Genomic DNA, 23,195 nt, shown 5'->3' on the forward strand with positions numbered 1-23,195 from the left:
CGATCACCATCATTGTCTCTAAGAGTAGTAGAGAGTAGACAATATGGTAGGGCTATTTGGAATGTGTCAGACGAGTCCCCAGCATTTGAGGGTATCCCTTTAATTTATCTCTGAACCCTGAAATGTGATTTTTTATAAAGGTTGCCTCCTTTCCTGTTCAACTTCTCCCATAATTCAAAGATTGCTGCTAAAGCTAAAGAGGAGGTTGGTAGATGAAGGTCAGTGTTTTCACACATGGCCTTCCCAGATGCCACAATATTTACATTGTAGTCCATTGAGAGAGTGCTCGCTGAGCACGCTGCACTCTGAATGCCGTTTGCATCCAACCAGGAGTAAATCAGTATCCGAACTGCATTGGCAGTCTTGCACATGCTCCGTGTGGCACTGTGAATCCTCACTCACCAACTGAGATTTCTGTTTGTTTAAAACAGCCTTCATGCTGCTGATGCAGGGTGACCTGCAGCATCTTCCCCAGCCTGGATAAAAGACAGATTGTCCCCCCACATATAACACTGGAGGATTCGGGGGTCGTTCTCCCCATCCCCCACATACACACACACATACACACACACTCATGCTAATATAGCTATCCAGTGAGACCATTCAAAGAGACTCTATCACTATGCCAGTATTTCTTTGGCAGCTTATACCTGGTCCATTTGATTTGCCTTGACAACAACCTGAAGCTGCAGCACATGTTTAAATTTTCACATGAGAGGATTTGGCCACAGCTATCAGTGAGTGTTCTATGGGCTCAAACGTGTGCGATGGTGCAGTGTGGTTTTTTTCCATTCTAGAGACCTGGAAGATGATTTTTGCCCAGTGTGAATGGTAAGCCAGTCTGATCTACGACACCATGGATTTTAGCACCTCTTCTATGTTTGATCAGCAAAAGGGTAAGCTTGTTTTTCCTTTTTCTTCCTTTTTTTTTAAACAAATAAAATCTACTGATCCTCAACATCCCTAATATAGCTGGAAGGGATTATAATTGTAAGGCTATTTGAATGAGAGTGTGTGTGCATGTTGGGTGCAGAGGGGAAGGTAACATACGCACTTAACGTGCTATGGAATAGATGTGTCCCAAAGGTTAGTTTTTTCCCTGACAATTATTCAGGAAAGAAAAACAAAGTCCATCATGATCTGATTGTGCTTGCTGCACCAACAGCAGCCTCTCTACCAGTTTTGAGAACTGGGATTGCAAGGTACCAACACACTTCAGGTAACATTATTTGTATTCCCATTAGATCTCACTAATACCTTTAAAAAAAAAAAAAGAAAAAAGCAATTAGGACAAGGAATTGAAACAGGACTGATCACTCACGTCATTTTGTATTCTATGAAACCAAGATTTAAACTTGGTGGCTATGTTGTTAATTTTTAGTTTCCTTTCGGAATGGCTGTCATCCAAATCTGTACTGTTAAAAGAAACTTTCCCCTAGGGGCTACACTACCTGTTACAGAGATCATTATTTCTTTTACTGTCATGGAGTAGATCCCACTTACACATAAAGGAGACAATTTTTATATGAAGGGGGTGTTGTGGAAATACAGATACATCATTATTACCCTTATAAAATAATTTGATTATAGAGTATGTATATATATATATAGAGAGAGAGAGAGTATATACATATATATATACATGTAGTATCTATATGGATTACATATATTTTATGGATGTATATATTATGTGTTACATATTTTCTAAATTTGGTTTTTGTATATTTTAGAATACTGTTTATATTTCATATGCATAGTGTTGATTTTATATATATGCATATACTTGTACGTTTTGTATAGATGAGTAGCATATGCTTATTATACTCTTCTAATTCCAATGTACCTTTTATCTGTGCATGAGGCAGGAAATTTCCATTCTGTAAATATAAATATAATCCACTTAGTCAGACTCTTCTTTATGTCTGCTGTCTAAGCCCCTCTTTATAACTTACTGGGTATTTTGCGGGATGTACCTCTGAGATCCTGGGGTCTTTTCGTTCATTGAAATTTGCTTAATGAGGCTGCTAAGGGCCAGGACAATGACTGGATTTATAAACAATCTTGAAGAATACATTGCATTTCTGCTCCCCTCCCTCCTCTTCTCTTTGAGCCTCCCACGACCACCCTCCCAGCCCATGGCATAATGACCCAATAAGCTCCTAAGATTTGTCATGTGATATGGTAGCAGCACCATAAGATTTAATGAGTGGCTTTTTTCAGGCATGAGATTCATATTTAAATAGCTAAATGCAACCACGTTTTCTTCTCCCACATTAACATTTGTTTTCTTTTTCCGGGGGGAGTAAGTTTGGGGAGTTTTGTGATTGCCTCCCACACCGCAAACCTTTGAACATTAATGCTTTGCTGGGGGCTTATTACTTTGTGGGAGATGTCCATAATAGAGATGAAAGAATCACACTCTGTCAGCACTGAATGGGACCTGAGAGATCATCATTTTACAGATGAGGAAACCAAGACCCAGAGGGGTAAACTGATAACATATAAAGAATTTTGAAAACTTTAAAGTATACTGTGAACATCAGGTGAGAGGAATAATAATGCAGTGGATAGATAGGAAGCCTCTGAATCATGAAGACCAGGATTCAAGTCCTGCCTTTATGCTAGTTGTGTGACTCTCTGCAAATCACTTAACCTCTCAATGTCCCCAGGCAACTCCAAAAGACTACTACTTGCAAAGTAGCTGCAGATTTGCCTCAGCAGAGGGAGTTTCCATAACAGGAGTTCCTCATACCAAGGAAATCACAGATCTGATCCCCAAAAGTCATCATCATCATCATCATTATTATTATTATTATTATACCAGGTCATTTATCAGTCAAGTAGCAAAACCACAACTTAACCTGGTCTTTTTACTCTACATTCAGATTTTTTACCACAACATTCATACAGCTCCTGGTTCATCTTACCAAGAGCCATATCATTACTATCAGAAAGCCGCAGAACAGAAAATCTGCTTAAACTAAAAAAACTTCTTCTGGCAGCAAAAATTAGATTGGAGAACTATACAATCCGGTGAGGAATTTCATGGCTTTCTTCTATGCATTAATTTAGGGAATTGTTACTGACCTCATGAAAACTAGAAATTTCAAGCATCATCTCACATACACAAAACAACAACAACAACAACAACAACAACAAAACACCTGATAGTCACATGGTTTTTCCCCTTATTGTCTTCCAGCAGCGGAGTACAGTAGGAAAAGCTCTGGTTTGGGAATCAGGAGACCTGAGTTCTACACCCATTTCTACCACTAACTTCCTGTGTGTCCTTGGACAAGTAACTTTACTCTCTGGGCTTCCATTTCTTCATCCATCAACTGAGAGTGTTGGTCTAGAATAGGTCTCTTCCAGATCTGATGTGCTATGATTCAGATCTTCCAGTTGAGAAAACCATAGCCCTTTCTTAACCCTTCCAGAGGTGGGGAACCTGTGACCTCGAGGCCACGTGTGGCTTTCTAGGTCCTCAAATGCACCCCTTTGATTGAATCCAAACTTCACAGAACAAATCCTCTGAGTAAAAGGATTAGTTCTATAAAACTTGGACTCAACCAAAAGGCCACACTCAAGGACCTAGAAGGCCACATGTGGCCTTGGAGTCACAGGTTCCTCACCCCTGACTTAGCTATTACAAATTGCCTCCCCCTATGCTAATGGATTAGTTAGCCTTTTCCAGATCTCCAGGGTTTAGTACCCAGGAAAAATCCCAAACTAAATGGTACCTTGGCAGAGTTGTTCTGTTATCTCCTTAATCTTTTTAACTTGTTGGGAAAATTTTGGGCCACTGTAACAGGGCTAAGGTTTACGAAGCACTTTTCTCATAATAACCCTGTGAATTAAGTAGTGTTAAGTATTACGATCCTCATTTTATTGATGAGGAAACTGAGGGTCAGAGAGCTTAGGTGGCAAAGGTAGTAAATAGAATTCAGATCCTAACACAATTACACAAATGGACAAACACAGGCAAATTTCTCTAAAATATGAATTGTCCACGGAGAAATTCAGTGTGAAATATGTACTAGACTGTCATTCTTCATTTTGTAAGTATGTGTAAAGCATTCATATTCTGGGAGCCATATGATTCATATAGAGACCTTAGAGGTTATCCAAGGAGAATGCAAGGTCCTATAGTAAATATAAGTTACTTGAAGCAAGTAGGTGTCCTTTTTTTAAAGTTTCTATATCTCTAGCTCCCAGAACAGAGCTTTACCCAGAGAAGGCACTTAATAACTGTTTGTTTCATTGAATTAATTGCTCTAGCCAGATTCATTCATTTTATATAGGATAAAACTGAGAGAAATCACCATCTACTGTCCTTCAAAGCATAGCACAAGCACCTTTGTGATTTCCACACCTACCACTGCCTCTTCTTTCCCTCCCCTCAACAAATTGCCTTATATTTACTTTGTTTATATTTATATTTATTTATCTAACAGCTCTGTAGAATAGAAGGTAAGTACCTGAGTCCTGAGCAAGGGTCAAGTTACTCCCTCTTTCTCACCCTCATCTTGTGAGTGGGATCCCCTTTCCCCTAGCTCCTCTGGCTTCCCTTAGAGTGTCTAGTTGCTTCTTTGACTCTGCCTCTCAGGGGATGGATTTTATTTCAAACCCGCTTATGGGAAGAAATCATGGGAAAGGGGAAGTACTTGAGTCAATCACCTAGGAAAAACTAATTCTAGTTCACCTACAAACTTCCCTCCGGTGGAAGCTGTTTAGCTTTTTCTGTCTAGGACTGATCCAGATCCACCTCCTTTGTCTAAACTTTGGGGATGCTATAAAATATTGAATCAATGATTCTCTCTTCTATACAGAGCTGAAACTCCATGCTGGGAAAGTGCCAACAGTTAATCTCTTACTATCTCTCCCCACTGAGCACTTGGGGCAGCCAGATGGCACAGTGGATAGAGTGGTTGGCCTGGAGTTAGGAAGACCTAAGTATAAATCTAGCCTCAGACACTTACTTGCCATGTGATCCTGGCCAAGACATTTAACCCCTGTTCACCTGGATTTTCTCATCTGTAAAATGAAGAAAATAATAGCACCTGGCACATAGTAAGCTCCATATAAATGTCAATGACTATTAATTAGTTATAATAAGAGCACCGACCTCACAGGGTTGCTATGAGAATAAAATATTTATTTAATTTTTTGATGGGCCAAAATTATACACAAAATGTAATTATAATAGAGGCCTACAAAGAAGAATGGCTTGGGTACATAGCTGGGAGAATCATAGCTGTTCAGAAGATGCATCTAAAGCCATTTTCTCATCACCTGCAGCACTCCAGTGGAGATAGTCAGGTCCCTAGCAACAGGACTGAGGTTTTTCTGATGTTAGCAATCTGACTTTTTCACAATTTATGAGAAGATTCAGCAGACCAGGAACTTTCTGAGATTTTACAGCAAGGGCATTCACAAAGAATTGTGTGCTCAGGAGAATAGTGTCTGGGATTACTTTCTCAACTGACCTTTCATGAGTTTGTGTATCCCTCTCTACATCAGCCCTTTCAAACTGACAGAAGAGAGACATAACCTGTTTGGTATTTAAAGTTCTTCACAACTTACCTTTCTGGACCTATTTTACATGTAGTCCTCTCCACACCCTTTAAGGTCCAGCCAAACTAGACTGTTGCTGTTCCTTAGAAACAACATTTCATGTCCCACCTCCATGCCTTTATCCAGGCTGTTACCACTCCCAAGCCTACAGTGCACTCCATTTTCATTTTATTCTTGGCATCTCTAGTTTGCTTCGAAGCTTACTTCAATTGCTACCTACTATATTAGGTCCTTCCTGATTCCCTCCAACCACTACTCCATCCTGCCAAAATTGCATTATATTTATTTTGTATATGTTTATGTGTGTGCATGTTCACTCTCACAAGACTGTAAAGTCCTCAAGGGGAGGAACTGTTTATTTCCCTTTTGTTTCATATCCATACCATTTATGTGGTACAGTGGATGGTGCTCTAGACAAGGAGTCAGGAAGACTGGAGTTCAAATCTGGCCTCAGACACTTACCAGCTGTGTGACTCTGGGCAAGTCACTTTACCTTATTTGTCTCAGTTTACTCATCTATAAAATGGGACTAATAATAGCACCACTTCTCCAGGCTTGTTGTAAGGATCAAATGAAATAATGGTAAAGAACTTAGCACAATGCCTGGCATGTGTGCACTATGTAAATTATTACTATTATTATTAACAACTAAATTAGTTGAGACTTTTGAGAGTCCCTTGGACAGTAAGGAGATGGAATCAGTGAATACTTAAAAAAAATTAATTCAGACTATTCACTGGAAGGTCAAATACTGAAGCTGAAGCTTAAATATTTTGACCACATAATGAGAAGATGGGACTTATTGGAAAAGATCTTGATGTTGGGAAAGATTGAAGGCAAAAGGAGAAGGGGATGGCTGAGGATGAGATGGATAGATAGTGTCATGGAAGCAAAGAAGATGAGCTTGAACAGATTTCAAGAGATAGTAGAGGATAGAAGGGCCTACCATACAATGGTTCATGGGGTCATGGAGAGTTGGACACAACTGAATGAGTGAAGAACAAAAAATTAGTTAACATACCAAAGAAAAAAATTTAAATCTTGTATTAATACTTTCACTGTCCTATATACTTCGTATTAATTGAAAATGTCTATGTGCTTCCATAAGCAAGTAAAACTTTACTTAAGCAAGTAAAACTTAAGGATAGTCTCTGAGTGCTTTGATTTGGGTCTGTACAAATCCTTTATTAGCATAAGTTACACTAGAGAAAATATATAAGCTATTCTCTGATGTGTCTTCCTTCATCTGTACTTAAGTCTTTCATTATCACTGGCTTTCATTGGACTTTTGATTTTGTCTCTCTTTTTATCCCTTTCTTTTCCACGGGATTCTGTTCAGTGTTTAGACTTACTGTTACTGTAGTAGACATCTGTCCCAAGATCCCCTGTGTCTGTGGCTTTGAGATCTCCCCCATTTTTACTCTTTTGCTTCTCCTTACAATTCTCTTCTTCATAGCCCCTGTGATGCCACTCCCAGTTGGAATGCTTAGAATCTTTTACTGTTCAGAGCAGTGATGAGTTTTCTTCTCATGTTTTTTACTTAAGAGTGAGCGACTTGCGTTAGAGTCTTCTGCCTCTTCATCTAACGTAAGATCATATTTTGTTTGATGTCTGAGTTTTATTCATCCTTGACTCTCCCATCTTCCAGTCACGAATAACGTCGCTGTTTTTTATGGGCCCAAATCTTGAGAATATTATTTCCAGATCTTCATCTGCGGTCGTTGGATTCAGCTTGCACACAAATGGGACATTTTCTGGAGGTCTAATATCTGCATCTGGTAAATTTCCCACCATTTCTAAAAGAATAACCTAAGGGTTTTTTTTTTCCTCCTTAGCCATTATTTCTTCAGTTTCTTCAGCTGATCTCCCTTTGAACTCATCAATTTCTCCATCTGCTTCTATTCAGTCACTATCTAGTTATTCGTTGGTTGGTTCTGGTGATCAGTAAGGAATTGGTATGCCAGCTGAGTCATCAAATGGATCATCTAAAATCACTGTACGATTTATCCTGATATCTTCATAAGGTACAAAGTCTTTGTCAATAAAAGTCTCATCCACTTAATTGAACACACCCATTCCTCCTGCTATTTCACCAAACACTGTATGGACACCTGATCAAGGTAATCTAGATTTTCTCCTGAGGTAATAAGAAACTGAGAACCATGTTCATCACTGCCATTGTTCATTATAGCTACGATATCCTAATTCTTGTCTTTTTTCTGCCTCAAAAAGCCTTGCTTGATCACCATATGGTTCCACAAAGACTGACTTTCCTTGATGGCCAGAACTCATAGGACCACCAGTTGGTATAATAAAATCTCTGGACATTATGAATGAGACAATAGTTGTAGTACTTTATTTTGCACAACTTCAAAAAATTCAAGCAAGCTTGAGGCCACTCCTCTACTATAGACAAATCAACAATAATATCTCCCGAAGTGGTCTCCAACAGGAGTGTGAGTGAAAGAATATGCAAGTCTGGATTCACCAGTTCTGTTCTCAGTTCAACTACTCTGTAGCTGTTCCATTTGGCTTTCACAAAACTGTTACAGATTTAGTGTCTTCGTGTCTCAAAACTCACTTCACTGCCCAGTCCCTTGTGGTTTGTCCCCAGTGGCAGAAGCAATAATGGTGGTGTAGGATAACTCATGCCAAATTCCATGCAAAGGTCTCCAAACTGTTCATCCTACCTTGCCCTCACTTTCTCAGAGGAAGTCACCCTTGCTATAGCTCTTCTCCCTCACATCTCACTCATCTCCCTGGACTTCTCCCATTCTTAAGATGTAATGGAGGCTAGCTTTTCAGTCATCATTGCTTGGCTTTCCAGGGGAGCTAGTCAAACCCTGGGGAATCAGAAGGCATAGGGGATATAGGTCCCCAATGTCCTGCCGCATATATCTGTATATTTGTGCTTTCCTTACATAAAATGGGTTTTTTTTCTTTGTATTCCAGCACCAAACCAGTGTCTAGTCAACATTTAATAAATACTTATTGAATTACAGGGCAGAGAGATGAAATGGATTGCCCCAAGGAACACAACTAAAAAGTAGCGGAGCCAGGGCTAGAAGCCAGGTCTTTTCACTCCCAGTCCAGCACTTCTCCCTCTTTTCCCCCCAAACCATGTGGAGAGAGGTTGAATAAGTCCAGGGGAACAAATCAAAAATTTCATTGGCAGCTATTCTTTCTCAGGACTCCAGGCGACTTTGGTGAAGTGGGGGTGACTCCAAAGGCTGTTGGCATCTTGTACTAAGAAAACCCTGACTCACATTGTCTTCACCACAAGCAGAGAGTTTTTCATTATAGTCTGAATTCTTTTTTATTTTTTCTTCAATTTTCCACTACCAAAATAGCCTCTTCTTCAATGATATGCAGAAGAGACAACCAGAAAAATTCTCTTCTTAATGGGAGGTAGATTGAGACAGCAGAAAAACAACTGAACTTGGGGTCAAAAGGCCAAGATTTGAATCCTAGTGAAGACTAGACAGATAGGTGATCTAGGACAAATACTCTTCTGAGAGTCTGCTACCTCATCTATAAAATGGGGCTAATATTGATTGACTATATAAGGTTGAGTCAAGGAGCTCATTTTTAACTACATAAATGTCAGCTATTATCATTCTCTTTATTCCCAAACTACTGGTTTTTACTTAGGTTGGCCTTTGAGGGAACTTAGATCAAGACATACAGAGCAGGAGACCAAAGTAGTGACCCAGGATACCTTAGAAGTAGTACAACCTAGAGGAAAAGGCCCCAGCTTTAAAGTCAAGAGACCAGATTTGCATTCCATCTCTGTATGATATTCCATCTCTGATCTTCAGTTTCCTCATTTGTAAAAGGGGATAATAATTCATCTAACTAGTTCACAGGGTGGGGTCCCTTGGAAAGTGTCTTGCAAATCTCTAAGTGCTATATAAAAGTGAATTATTAGCTAAATGTTCCAGGAAAGTTATACTCAAATGATTAAGATATTGTGAAATAGACCAAGTTTATCTTCTGGCTTCCTCTCTTTTTGCATACTCTTATCCTTTCAATAGTAACATATTTTTTCCTCTGGCCCCCTTCCTTATTTTGCTCCCAAGAAATAATCTGGTATTAGTAATTTACATCTTAATGTGAATTAAGTTAATTTGGACTTTGAATCTTAAAACCTCTCATTGTAAAAAAAACCAAAAGTCAATTCAAACATTGGTGCTAAGGCTAAAGAGGAGGTTGGTAGATGAGTGGATTTTAGGCATCAGGGAGTAACTGGGGAAACAAGGCTTAGACCACGCTGAAATCATACAGCCATGGGGCTGGTCCCATCAGACCCAGGTTTGCTGCAGAATCTTTTGGAGTCAGAATGAACCTCTCATGGGGAGCAGTGGAAATTGGGGGTGCCATGCTGCCTTCATAGATGAGCTGAGAGATGTTGAAGAGGTGTTTCTGCCCTCCACTGCCAGGGTAACAAACAGGTAAGAAAGGAGAAAAGTAAAAATTCAAGGGTGACCAGCAATCCTAAATCCCACATTGTTATGCCTCAAATATCTTGACTTCCTTTCATCAGTAAAATTCATTCAGAACTTCAGTCAGAAAACAAATGGCATTCCTCACAACCCCTCTTCCACTGGTCCCCTTTTTTTCATTCACATGGACACCATCTTTCAGGCCCTTAACACCTTTCAGCTGGATTATTGCAATCACTTCATTGGTTTCCCTTCCATATGACTCCCCCACTCAATAACTCTCAGTGGCTCCCTACTGACTTGAGGATAAAATACAAACTTCTCAGTTTAGTTTTTAAAGCCCTTCATAATCTGATTCCAACTGACCTTTCCAGCTTCGTTCGATTTTATTTGCACACACAGTCTTTGAGACAGACAAATTGACCTTCATTGCCCTATGATGACACCGCATTTCCCATCTCCTTACCTTTGCACTGGCTGTCTCCTCTGTACCTGGAATGCACTCTTTCCTTACCGTCATAAAGTTCTTCTCTTCCTTTAAGATGAGACTCAAGCTCCACCTTCTACAGGAAATCGTTTCCAGATTCTTCCCAGGTCTAGTATCCTCCCTCTCAAAGTAGATTTTAGCTACTTCAAATTTATTTTAATCTATTCTCTTTATATTTATTCTATATATATACTTACAGAGCACACATGTTATTTTTGTCTTCCTCTTTTAAACCTTGTAAACCCCTTGAGAGCAGGAAGTGCTCCATTCCTTTTACTTTGTATGCCCAGCACTGAGAAGCGCGCACAGTAAGTGCTGAAGAAAAGCTTATTGATGGATTAAATGAATGCGGCACGTACACTTAAAAAATCAAGCTGATGTCCCCATCATGGTTTTTTAAAAGCTTCCACTCATAGATGTGCTGGCTTTGCATTTCAACTCTTTATCCAGGTGGAAGAGTCAATCAGAGCATGCATTTGAAGCATCCAGATTTACTCCTTGCTGAAAAGGCAAATATTGCAAATCTGGTATGATCACCTGATGTCCATTGACAGGAAAGTAAATGAAATGCAAGGGGAGGAAGGAAGGACCTTGAGGGAGAGCAGGCAGAGGATGTGAAAAAAAGGAGAATTAATTTGGAGCAGACCCTTACCACATTGTGTAACAAGATCTATGTTTCTGTTCCTGGAATGCAAACCATGAGAGATTTGGAGAATTTTATAATTGATTTTGAAATTCCAAGCCTGGCAACTAGAACACCAGCTGGCCTATTCAGAAATACTCCATATTTGGAAGGACATTGTTGGGTTCCTCTAAAAGAGAGATTATGTGTCTTAGTACAGACTCAGGAAGGTTGGGAATACCAATAGTTTAGTAAAAAGAAACAGCTTACATTCACAAAACAAAAGGCAGTCAGAAAGAATATGGAATGAAATGGGGCACCTGGTGGGTCCCTAGAGGAAATGGAGCATCCTCTCCCTAACCAGTGAAGTCTGGGTTTTTATAGGGTTCTTCTCTGGGTCTAGAAAGACAAGGCATTGTGGACTGGGGCTGGTTCATGTTAATGGGGAAAGGGAAGAGTCAAAAGGAAGAAGAGGCTATTCACACTCTTTCCCCTTTGAAAAGGGGCTGTGGGCTGCTACAGCTTGGTGTTATTCTGACAGAGGACTCAGCTTCTTTCTCAAGGGGTTTGAGTTTTCCCAGGGCTTCTTCATCTAATGGATCAGGGATGCAATCCAACCAGTACCTGGCCAAAAGTTGCCTCCACAATGTAGCCAATCTTTGCTTCAACCCCGCTCCAGTGAGGGAGAACTCACTGCCCCTGCAGAAAGTCCACTTCTGGACAGTTCTAATTGTTATGAAGTTTTTCCTTCATTAAGCCTAAATCTGTCCCTCTGAAATTCCACTAGGTGCTCCAAGTTCTTCCTTCTACGGCCAAGTAGGAGAAGACTAATCCTCTTCCACATCACAGTCCTTCAGAGATTGGATGATCACTAACTGGTCTCTCCAAATCATCTCCAAACTAAGCATCCCCAGTTCCTCCAACCAATTTTAATACACATTTTTAATACACCCAGCTATTTGTGATGCATTGGAAAGAGCGCTGGGCTTGGAGTCTGGGTTCAAATCCTGGCTTGAATGATTATTTGTTGTGTAATCTTGAACAAGTCACTTCTGGTCTCTATCCCTGAGTTTCTTCATATGTTACATGAAAGTGTGAACTTAGTTAATTTCTAAGTCCCTTTCCAGCTATAAAACCTATGATCAAAGGTAACAGAAGATCCTCTCATTTCTTCCTTTGCCATATCTCTCATATGCCCCCTTCTCTCCTCTGACACTGTAACTATGCCACTGTGGGCCCTTAGCACCTCACTTTTTGACTATTACAATAACCTACTGGTTAATCTATCTGCCTCCTCTCTCCTCACTCCAAGATGTCCTGCTATCAGCTGTCAAAAGTGATCGTAAGGCCGGATCAGACTATGTCATCCCCCTAATCAATAACCCCCCTGTGGGTCCCTATTACCTCCAAGACCAAATATAAAATCCTGTTTGACTTTTAAAGCCCTTCCGACCTTTCTAGTCTTCTCATATCTTACTCCCCACCATAATCTGAGATCTGTGACAGTGTCCTCCTGGCTTGCTGTTGCTAGCACAAGATACACCATTTCCTAACCACAGGCATTTTTGCTGGTTATCTCCCTTGCCTGACATTCTCTTCCTCCTCATCTCCAATCCTGGCTTTCCTGGCTTTCGTCCCCTCCTTCTACAAGAAGCCTTTCTCTCTGACATTATCTCCAGTTTATCCTGTATATAGCTGGTTTGTACATAGTTGTCTGCACATTGTCTCCCCCGTTAGACTGTGAGCTCTGTGAGGGCAGGAATTGTTTTTTGCCTTTCTTTGTATACCCAGCACTTAGCACAGTGCCTAGCACATAGTAGATGCTCAATAAATGCTTGCTTGCTTGACTTGTTACTGACATTTAAACCCGTTGCAGGGTCATTTGTACCTTCAAAGACCCACTCATCTTCTACTACTCTAGCAGGTAATCTTCATGAGTTAGCATAACTAAAAATATTTATTACCCATTGATTGGCCAGTTTCAAAAGTGAGGCTTTCCAAACTTAGTGATGCTGCTGTTTAGACAACTGACACAAAGTCTGTGACTGGTCCTTTCCAACTCAACAGAAGTTACCATTGTCATGAGAATTTTTAATTTCCTCTTATTACATTATGTTATATTTATATTTGTTTATATTATTAACATATCAATAAAATGTTTATATTGTATTATTGAATATTTTATATTTATTTGTCTTTATTGTATTATTTTATTTATCTTTATTATAACAAAAATATTATATCACAAACACTATATTAATATTATATTACATATAGTACATTGCATATAAATATAACTGTTACATATAAACATAATAATATACTATAATAAATATAAATGCTGCGCATGTATGCTATATTGCATATAAATATATTTTATAAATGGTATAACAAATAAATAAGTTATAAAATAATACTAAATAATAAACAGAGTTCTATGAGGTGAGATAGGCAATTTCCTATCTCAAGAACTTATTGGGAATGTTTTCCATATCACCATAGACTTCTCTTTTTGCCTTAGCCTTTCAGAACTCAGGATCATCGTTGGTCCACAATGAGGAATCAGAAGAAGACTTTTTAGCAGAGCATCAGATGCACTTAGGTATTATTATATATTGCAGGTTTTTGTGTATGTGTCTTTTTCCTCCACTAGGCTCCATGAGAGTAACAACTATGTCATGTCTCAAATTTGAATGTCCCACAATGCCCATTGCAAAGTACTGCAGTACTTTGCACACAGTGGGCATTTAAATATTTGTTAACTTGACTTTATTTTGACTTGATTTCTGATAGATTTTTAGTTAACTAGTGGGTGATTAAGCAGCTTATCCTGGGGGCATGCTGGTAAATGTTTAACAGCCAGCTTTCTAAAATCCTGCCACACTTTTATGTTTAATATGCTTCATTAACCTTTTCTCCATCACTTTCTTAAGTCTAGGCAATCAACAAAACAATAAATCAAGCCCTGATTTGCAGTACTTATAAATATTTGCAGTGTAAATGCTCACTCTGAAAATTTAACAATAGATACTACAGAGTCAATAGAAGCTGGCTTCCACACACTCCTACAATCCTCAGACTCTCTTCAGAATATTTGAACAATAGTTAGACCCCAATTACTTTCCAAGTTTACTCTTAACCAAACTGGGGGTCCATAAGAGTTGACCTCCCATCTTGAGGAGTAGTGCACTGGTAGGCTAAGCAGAAACTACTTGAAATTATAATCAAGTTATCAGTAGCTCTAGCGGTGCTGGGTAACTTGTTTAGAAAGGGTAACTATGATTTAGTGATAAAGTTAGGACTCAAGCTCAAAGGTTTCTTCCACACACATTTCCATCTACAAACCTTTCTTCCTAAGCTGTGTTTGTCCTTCTCTCTTCTCTTCCTCCTCTAATTCATCATCCACACAAGCTGCCAAATTGATATTCCTAAAGTTCAGGTCTATGTCATTCTTCTGTTCGAGAAGCTTCAGTGGCTCCCTCTTGCCCCTAGGATAAAATTTAAACTCTTCTGGCATTTAAAATGCTTTATAATCTGGCTTTAGTTTACCTTTCCAGGCTTATTTATTCTTTTCTCATGCCAAATTCCAGCTAACCTGGCCTACTCACTCTTCCCCATTCATGACATTCAGTATCCCATCTCCATACACTTGCAGAAACATCTCTCACCTCTGTATACATACCATACTCTCCCTTTTACCTTCCCTCTTAGCTCAGAGCTCCCACCTCTTCTATCAAAATGTCTTTTCTATTCACGTTGCATTTTCTTACCTGTATAGACTCTTTGAAGACAAGGATTGTCTCATTTTTGTCTTTGTAATCTAGCCTCTCATACAATGCCTGGAACTAAATAAATATTTGCAGAATGAATTGATTTTTTTTAAATAAAAGAAAATATGGATCAAATGCTACATATGAATGAACCAAGAGGTTCAATGCTTATTTTAACAGGATGGAATGCAAATGGTCCTCTATGTAGAAGGGAGCTCAAAGAGAGCTCTGCAATCATTTGTTGTCAGGAATTATCAAACCATCACAGCTCAAAATGTGACAGACTAACCTTTATCAGGATGGAAGTTGATCCAGTCTCCATGGTAGCTTGGCTTTAGAGCAAACTATGATCCTAGGAAAAGGAAGACAAACGTAGGGAGTGATGCTGAATTATAAATGTGTTGGGGAGCTAATGCAAACAAATATTAGGGGGTCGAGTGGGCTGGGCTCCATTTCAGAAGCTTCAGAAAACAGGTTGCTCTCCTCTGGGAGCAGCTGTCATTACTCAGTGTGGTAGGAAGCTTGTTTTTCTGTTATCCTGGGTAGCTAAAAGAGACAGCCTTTAGAAAGAATTGCTTTCCTCTTTTTTTGGCCACTGATTTTTCAAATACAATACAACTATGACAACACACTGGGGTCCAGCAGAAAGATGGGTTACTCTGACCGTGGCCTTCCTCTGGCACATCTTCTTCAGATTTTTGTTATTTTTGCCCTTTAAATCATTTATTTCAGATCATCATAACAAGATGCAGCCCACCAACCCTCACTTTAATGATTGGAACAAAAAATGCATTGAGATTGGTTTTTATTTTTATTTTTCTCCTGATTGTGCATCATCTTAAACAATATTACGGCAGGGGAGTGTTTGTTTTATTTTGTTTAAGGTTCATAACAGCTGGCCCTTTTCTTTGTATACTGAGGAAGAAAAGATAGTGACTCTCAAACTCAGAGACTTTTCAAGGTGGAAGCAAAAGTTACTTTTTATTACAATCTCAGGAGAAGGGGCATCTGCTCCTCAGGTTACACTTCTAGCAGGAGAGAGGCGAGGCACAGAAAGCAAAATGAGATTATATACCCTAATGCAAACAAACCTTCACCCACCACTATCCCTTAATCCTATTGGTAGGGAGGCAGGCTTACATTCTTAGGCACAAAAATCTTCCCATTCCCCTTAGCTGGGAGGCAGACTTACATTCTAGGCGCAAAAATTCAAAGACAAAGAACAAGGAGACAGGGCATAGCCAATCCAAACATACATGTCCTTATTTAGTAAACCTAATGCTGATGTGACAGTGGTGTGGCAATCAGGAGGCGGTTTAGGGCCAAATTCCTATAGGTTTAGGTGATTTCTAGGAAACCGAAACTTACTGCAATTTCCCTTCCCTAACCCCCTTCTCCTTATCCCAGAGACAAGAGAAGGCGGGAAGCTTTTCAAGGGCAAGCAGTTCAGGTTGAGGTCAGGGCTATTCTTTCTGTTAAGCATTTAAAAACAGGGTCTGAGGTGGGGGGGGGGGGGTTTGAAAGCAACAATCAAGAAGTATTAACAAGAACCACTGATCGATCCGCTAAGGAGGCTTCACTTCTGAGAGATCATCTCTCACACCTAGTTGAATTGAAAGAACATTGAACTTGGAGTCAGAAAAGATCTGGATTTGAATCCTACCGTCAAAACTTACTAGCTGAGTGCCCATGGACAAATCATTTAACCTCTCTGATCATCAGTTTATTCATCTATGCCTAGAATGCTGAAGTTAGGTAGTCCTGAATTTAAATTCTACCTCACACACTTACTGGCTGTGTGACTCTGGCCAAGTCACTTAACTTGTCTACCTTTGTTTCCTCATCTGTAAAATGGGAATGATAATAATAGCACTTACCTCACTGGGCTGTTGTAAGAAACAAATGAGATAATACAAGATGTTCCAAAAGTCTTGTAGTTTACTACAGCAAGACTTTTGGAACACCATATATTTGTAAAGTGCTTAGCAAACCTTAAAGCGCTATATAAATGCTTACTATTGCTATTGTGATAATGCTTTTAGTACTTACCTCACAGGGTCCTTATTAGAATCCTATGAGATAATGTATATTTGTATTACTTAAAATTACATTTTCAAAACTTAAATGACAATTATTATTACTGGACACATACAGAAATATATAGTTTTTCATATTACATAATATAAATTTCATATAGGGAGATAACATGTGGAAATATATTATTTTTAAGTTATTGGAGGACATTTGAATCTTAAGGCTGGAATTGAAATGAGGGAAAGCTAGAAGCACAGGGTCATAAAGTTTTTAGAACCAGAAGGACCTTAGCAATCATCTTGACCCAACTTACTCATTTCTAGAAAAGTGAAATGACTTGCTTAAGGTCATAGAGCTAGACAGTCACCAAACCAAGACTAGAACACAGACCACCTTACCATGATGCCTCTAGTGATGTTATGGATTACCCTGTTTAAAATTAATTTTATTATACTTTCGATTCCCTGGGAGACTTTTCTAATATTCTAGAAATGCTATTAGAAATCCCTGAGACACTCAGTTAGCTGTGGTATTGCAATGACCGCCTGAAGAGCACACACAGAAACTTTAGAGAGTTAGCACAGCTTTAAGGACCTACAATAAAACTGCAGAAGACTCAGACCAAAAACTAGCCTGAAAATAGTCTTCTGAGACCAAGGCAGAAAACTGGGTCCCCAAGGTCAGCATATTCTTAGGGAGACCAGCTGGAAGAATAATGCTCAGTATAGATATCTTCAAGGTCAAAACCAATCCAAAGGTCTACAGAGCAAAGATCATATCCCAATTACTAAGTTCAACATCTTCAGCTCATTAAACAGTTTCTTCAGTGTGATCTAAGCATTGGGACCAGCCTGATGAGAAGGCAGGGTGATACAGCAGTCTCATTGATTCAATGACCGATTATGACTTCAAAGGACAAATGAGGAAGCATTTCACATGTCTTTGGCAAAGACATGATGGACTAGATGTGCAGAATGAGACAAGCACTTTCAAAATGGCCAACTGGGTTTATTTGTCATGAGGGAGGGCATCTACAGAGATGGGAACAGGGGATGGTGAATTACTGTGTAGTGGTAGAGATGTCCAAAAAAAGAGAAATGGTTATCAATAAAACATTTTAAAAGTATGCTGAAGAAAATGAAAAGAAGTTGATAAGGGGCCACAAACAGAGCAATTCTATTACTATTGTGCTCATTTTAATATTTACTTTTTAAAAAATAAAAAACTAGCTTATGTAACAGAAATTTACAGTTTCTCATACAATACTCATTTTGTTTTCCTTGATTATGGATGACTGTTAAGTTTAAAAACAAAAGGAAAAAAAATTGAATGAGAAAGTAGAGAAACTGTCTGCCCCATGATGAGATTTTAATGTTATCTTGGCTAGGTCCTCCTGCCCAAAAGTATCTCTCCCACCAGTTGTCACTAAGTATGGCTCCATCATTACAGAAAGAATCCTTGGGCTTCTAGGGACTTTTAGGTCTTCTAAAAGTCAAAAGGCAAATGTCTTTGGGAGGGATGATTTCAGTAATAATAACAATAACCCCCTTAAAGTTCATTCCATCATCTATGCTATGGGGGTGAAGTGATTGTAATGGCAAAGTAGGGAAATGCAATTGAGGGTGATGTACATTGGGAACTTAGTATGACCTACGACCGTTATGGTAGTTGTGAAAGCCCTATAGAAATCCTGAAACACTCGCAATTTGGGTTCTGGCAACACCATCAATTGGATTAGCACCCCAGTCAGCGTGATGCAACTGCTTCTAAGAATCTAAGAAACAGACAGCTAGCATAGGGAACACATTGGCCCTACTTGAAACTGCCACGATGATCAGCTTGACACAGAGAACAAAGCAACAAGCGATAATGCCTCATGTTCTGGTAACACTAGAGGAGGGGGCTATACTAGAACGAATCAGAAATATCAATACTACCACCCCTGCCTCTCCTTTGCTGGAAACACTTTAGTGCAGATGGCACTGAGTGCTAAAGTGAGCAAACCACGATTGCCCATGAAATGGACTGAACACAGAAATATCTTCATTATGTGCCAGGACTAGCTCATAACACAACTGGAAATAGAAGATTTAACCAGGTATCAGTTTAACTCAGCTCTGGTGCACTTCCAAATCACCTAAGATAGAGGCACCCATATGGGAGAGGGCAGAGACCTGCCTCTGGGAGAAGACGTCCTGTGTTTCCACGAGGGGAGGAGCAGTCTCTTTCCACTGACCAGTCTGCATCTTTAAAACTAACAGAATGAGATGGCTTCAGCATCCACAGATGAAGGTCCTTTTCTCATCTACAGCAGGGGCCCCTAAGCTGGCTCCCCTTCCACTCAAACTCTATGGTCTCAATAAATGGGCTTGAGATTGGGGTCTATTTTATTTGTCCTTTAGAGTTCTATGTGAGGAGATGGAATCCCAGAACCTGGGCTCAGGTTCTGACACCCAGGGCTTCTCTGCTGATGTGGTAGCAACATGCAACCTGGAAGCCTGGCTCCAGAATCACCATGGCTCAGACTCCACTATACACACACACACACACACACACACACACACATATGTGTGTGTGTATATGTGTGTATGTACGTGTTTTCCTGAAAAGGAAAACCAAAACAGACTAAAATCTGAAGTCCCAAGCCCATTTCTTGGGATCACAGGGCCTAAAGGGAGGGAAAAGATAATACTTCCCTCCACCTAATTTACTTCATGATGACCATGTTTTGAGCGAACAGAACCTTCACCTCTGGATTGCACTGGAGAGAGAAAGAGAGAGGAGAGATAGAGACTGTCTCTATCTTTGCATCCAAACTTCACAGAACAAATCCCCTTAAAAAAAGGATTTGTTCTATAAAACCTGGACCCAGTCAAAAGGCCACACCCAAGGACCTAGAAGGCCATGTATAGCCTCAAGGCCACAGGTTCCCCATCCCTGAGTCCTATGCAATACCAGTCTTAAGGTATACTTTCAATATTGTAAAAGAGATTATAATAGATTTGGAAAGTAGCCTAATAAAAACCCACATAATATTAACAAAATATTGAGCCCATCACATGCAGGCAGTTATAGAAAGATTAACACTTCCTTGTTAAAAAAAAAAAGAGGAAGAAGATTGATAAAGCTTTTTAGAATAAATAATAAACAGATTAAAATTCACAGAATATTTCTGGGGAAAGCTGACATTCCTTCACTGAGCAACAGGAAAGGCTGGTAATAGGTAGATGCTATTTTATTTATTTCTTGTGATCAAAAGTCACTTACCTGAAGATGCAACCTATGAAAGAGCAAAGATCCAAGACTGGAAACAAAAGATCCCCCATGGATGAAATCTACATAGAGGCAGCCAACACTATGTCACGATGAAGTGTCAGATAAATGACGGAGTCGTGGAGATTTGTTTGTGGAAAACGGATCAGTTTATAATGGCAACTCAGAACCAAGCCATTGTCACTAGAAATTGTATAAGTGTTAATTATTCTTAAGGCCTGAATTTGGTGATCAACGGCATATTATGCAAGGAAATTGTAGAGACTATGAAATGCATGATTAGTATACTTCACTGGATCATTACAGAGCTTTCTGAGTCTTCAGTACTTCAAAAAGAGCCATTTTTATTATCATTATTTGTTTGTGTGTAATTTGTCACAGTGAAGAAACTTCATATGCTCTAGCGGCTACAGTCTAGCCATTGTCTCTAATTCATTAAGGTGACTCAGCTGAGGAAACTGACCTGACCCTGGTTTACCAGGCAGCAGAAAATGGAGATGTCAACACACTGACTGCGGTGATTCGGGAAGACCCTTCGATTCTAGAATGCTGTGACAGAGAAGGTAAGATGCTTATTCATCATCGTCCTAAGAAACGTTAATTTTGCCTTTTTGGGACAGCCTTCTAAAGTAAGCCATACTAATGACATGATATCTGACAAGCTGTTCTACGAGGAAGAAACAAGGATTATCTTGCTTGCTTTGCTCTCTCTGCAGGACACTAGGCCATATCCAAATCTTCTACAACTTTCATATTATGCCTGAAGTAGATAGTTTCTTAATTTGCAAAATAGATGTGATGGGCCATAGCCAGCCCAACTGCAAGCACAGCATGGGGGTAAGGGGACCTGTAGTATTGGTCATAGCCCAAGACTCTCTCCTAGGTCCTCTTTTCTCTCTGTACTTTCTCATTTAGTGATCTCATCAGCTCCGATGGGTTTGATTAACATCTCTATGCAGATGACTCTCAGATCTGTCTAGAGGCAGCCCTAGTCTTTCCTAAATTCCAACTGCACGTTGGACATTTTGAACTAGATTTCCCAGAAGCATCTCAAATTCAAAAGGTCTAGAATGTAACTCTTTATTTTTGCCCCTAAATCCACCAATTCTCTGAATTTCACCATTGATATTAAGGGTACCACCATCTTTTTAGTCACCCAGGTTCACATACTCAACATCATCCTTAATTTCTTACTTTCGTTTACTGAACTCATTCACCCAGATGTTAAATCTTGTCATGTTTACTCTACAACATTCATCGTACACATCACTGGCCTTCCATTCACACAGCCAGCATGCTAGTTCATAACTTCATTACTTCTCACCTATACTATTTCAATAACCTCCTAATTAGTTTCTTTGCCAAATTGTTGCCTGTTCCAATCCATTCTCCATGTAGCTGCCCAAGTGATTTACTTAAGCACTAAATCTGACTACATCATTCCTCAGCTCAGTAAATTACAGTTTGTTACCTGTTACATCTAGGAGCAAATATAAAATTTTCCTATCCTCCCAATTGAGAGAAATGATTACTAATAACCAATGATTTGGGGAGATCTAGAGATCCCCCATTTTCTAAAGTCCAGATTTCAAAAGTTCAGTCTCTTGAAAGGCATTGCTGATAATGAGATTAGACTAACTTTCTTGTTCAGACCCCATCCAGGTAGGGAATTCATTGCGCTCTACTCAGGTTTGAGTGGGGATAAGTTATTTGAATAGATTGCCCAAGGCATTGGGGGGGAGTGTAACTTAGAAGTAAATGATAAGTCAAAATTCATTTGAATAGGTTCAGCCCCTAATTGTAATATTCATTCTCTCATTAATTGTTAAATAATCAGAGTTGATTGTCACCCCCAGTAACACCCCTCTTCCAATGGGCATATAAGCCATGAGCCTGCCACCATGATTGTCTTTGGTCTAAAAGAGAGACAACCAAATGACCATCCATTTATTAAAATGCTGGCATTATTAATAAAATGATTAAATTACCCAGAAATCATGTCTTCACCTCTCAAATTCCCTGGCTTCCTTCAAATCTCAGTCTTAAGTACCACCTTTTACAGGGGCCTTTCCAGGTCCCATCAACCCCACTATCCTTTCCCTAGCTTCTAGTGCCTTCCCCTCTGAGATTATCTTGTATCTACTTTGGATGTACCATATGTGCGTATTTAAATGCTTATCTGTATATATTGCCTACCCCCACTAGACTATAAGCTCCTTGTGGTCAAGGACTTTTTCCCTTTTTCCTTTTTATCCCCAGCCCTTAGCACAGTGTCTAGTACTTAATCAATGTGTAATTCTTGGCTCAAAAGGAAATCATATGGGACTCTGGCCTCCTTACTTTGGATCAATGTCCTGTGTCTACAGCAAGGGATGGTAGAGTTGATGGGAGCCAGAGAGAAGTGAGATCATGGGCTTCTTCTGGCTTCTGGATTTGAGGAGAAGACCCTCAATGCCTACCTCTCTTGAGGTCACTAAAAGGAGAGAAAGACTTTGAGAATAAGCCAACATGAGAGGAATTGGCAGTCTCTATCATGTCTCTATCTACAGCTTGCTAAACTAAAGTCTTAAGAAAAAATTTACCCTTTGGGTGAGAGGCTGGGACTCTCTCTCAGCTGAGATTGATTATTTCATTCCCATAGGGAGAGTTCGTTTACTCTGTGTGTTACCTGGTTTATATTATCATATGAATACTTCATCTGCTTTCTAAGATTTTTTTTTTCAATCAGCTTCAATAAATAGATTTCTTTGCTGTTTGCTATGCATGTTCATTCTGGAATTGGTGGTCAAAAGGAATTCAAGTGTTGGATATAAAACATGGGGACCTCTTTTCCCCATTCAGAAATAGTGATCAGAGAGGCAGAATTAAGATGGTGGAATGAAAGGTCACAACTGCCAAATCTCTCCCAAAACCTCCTCTACAAAATGACCACAGAAAATATCAAACAGAATTATTAGTTGGAAAGCCAAGAAAAAATCACAGTGAATCATTTT

General features: G+C 39.4%; 1 protein-coding gene and 1 pseudogene across 1 annotated transcript in view; one reads left to right on the plus strand and one right to left on the minus strand.

Annotated features, from left to right (window-relative positions):
- The first annotated feature begins 405 nt into the window (after positions 1-405).
- ANKRD55 (ankyrin repeat domain 55) overlaps positions 406-23,195 on the plus strand; it is a 110,493-nt gene continuing 87,703 nt past the window's right edge. Inside the window, 2 exon segments of the mRNA XM_078153194.1 lie at positions 406-896; positions 20,643-20,765. Coding sequence (XP_078009320.1) covers positions 857-896; positions 20,643-20,765 — 163 coding nt within the window. The 5' untranslated portion in view covers positions 406-856.
- LOC110215912 (peptidyl-prolyl cis-trans isomerase-like 4 pseudogene) lies at positions 7,168-11,160 on the minus strand (annotated as a pseudogene).

This window comes from Phascolarctos cinereus, unplaced genomic scaffold (assembly GCF_003287225.1).
Source record: "Phascolarctos cinereus isolate Bilbo 61053 unplaced genomic scaffold, phaCin_HiC Scaffold_4;HRSCAF=312, whole genome shotgun sequence".
In the NCBI taxonomy this organism is placed as follows: Eukaryota; Metazoa; Chordata; class Mammalia; order Diprotodontia; family Phascolarctidae; genus Phascolarctos; species Phascolarctos cinereus.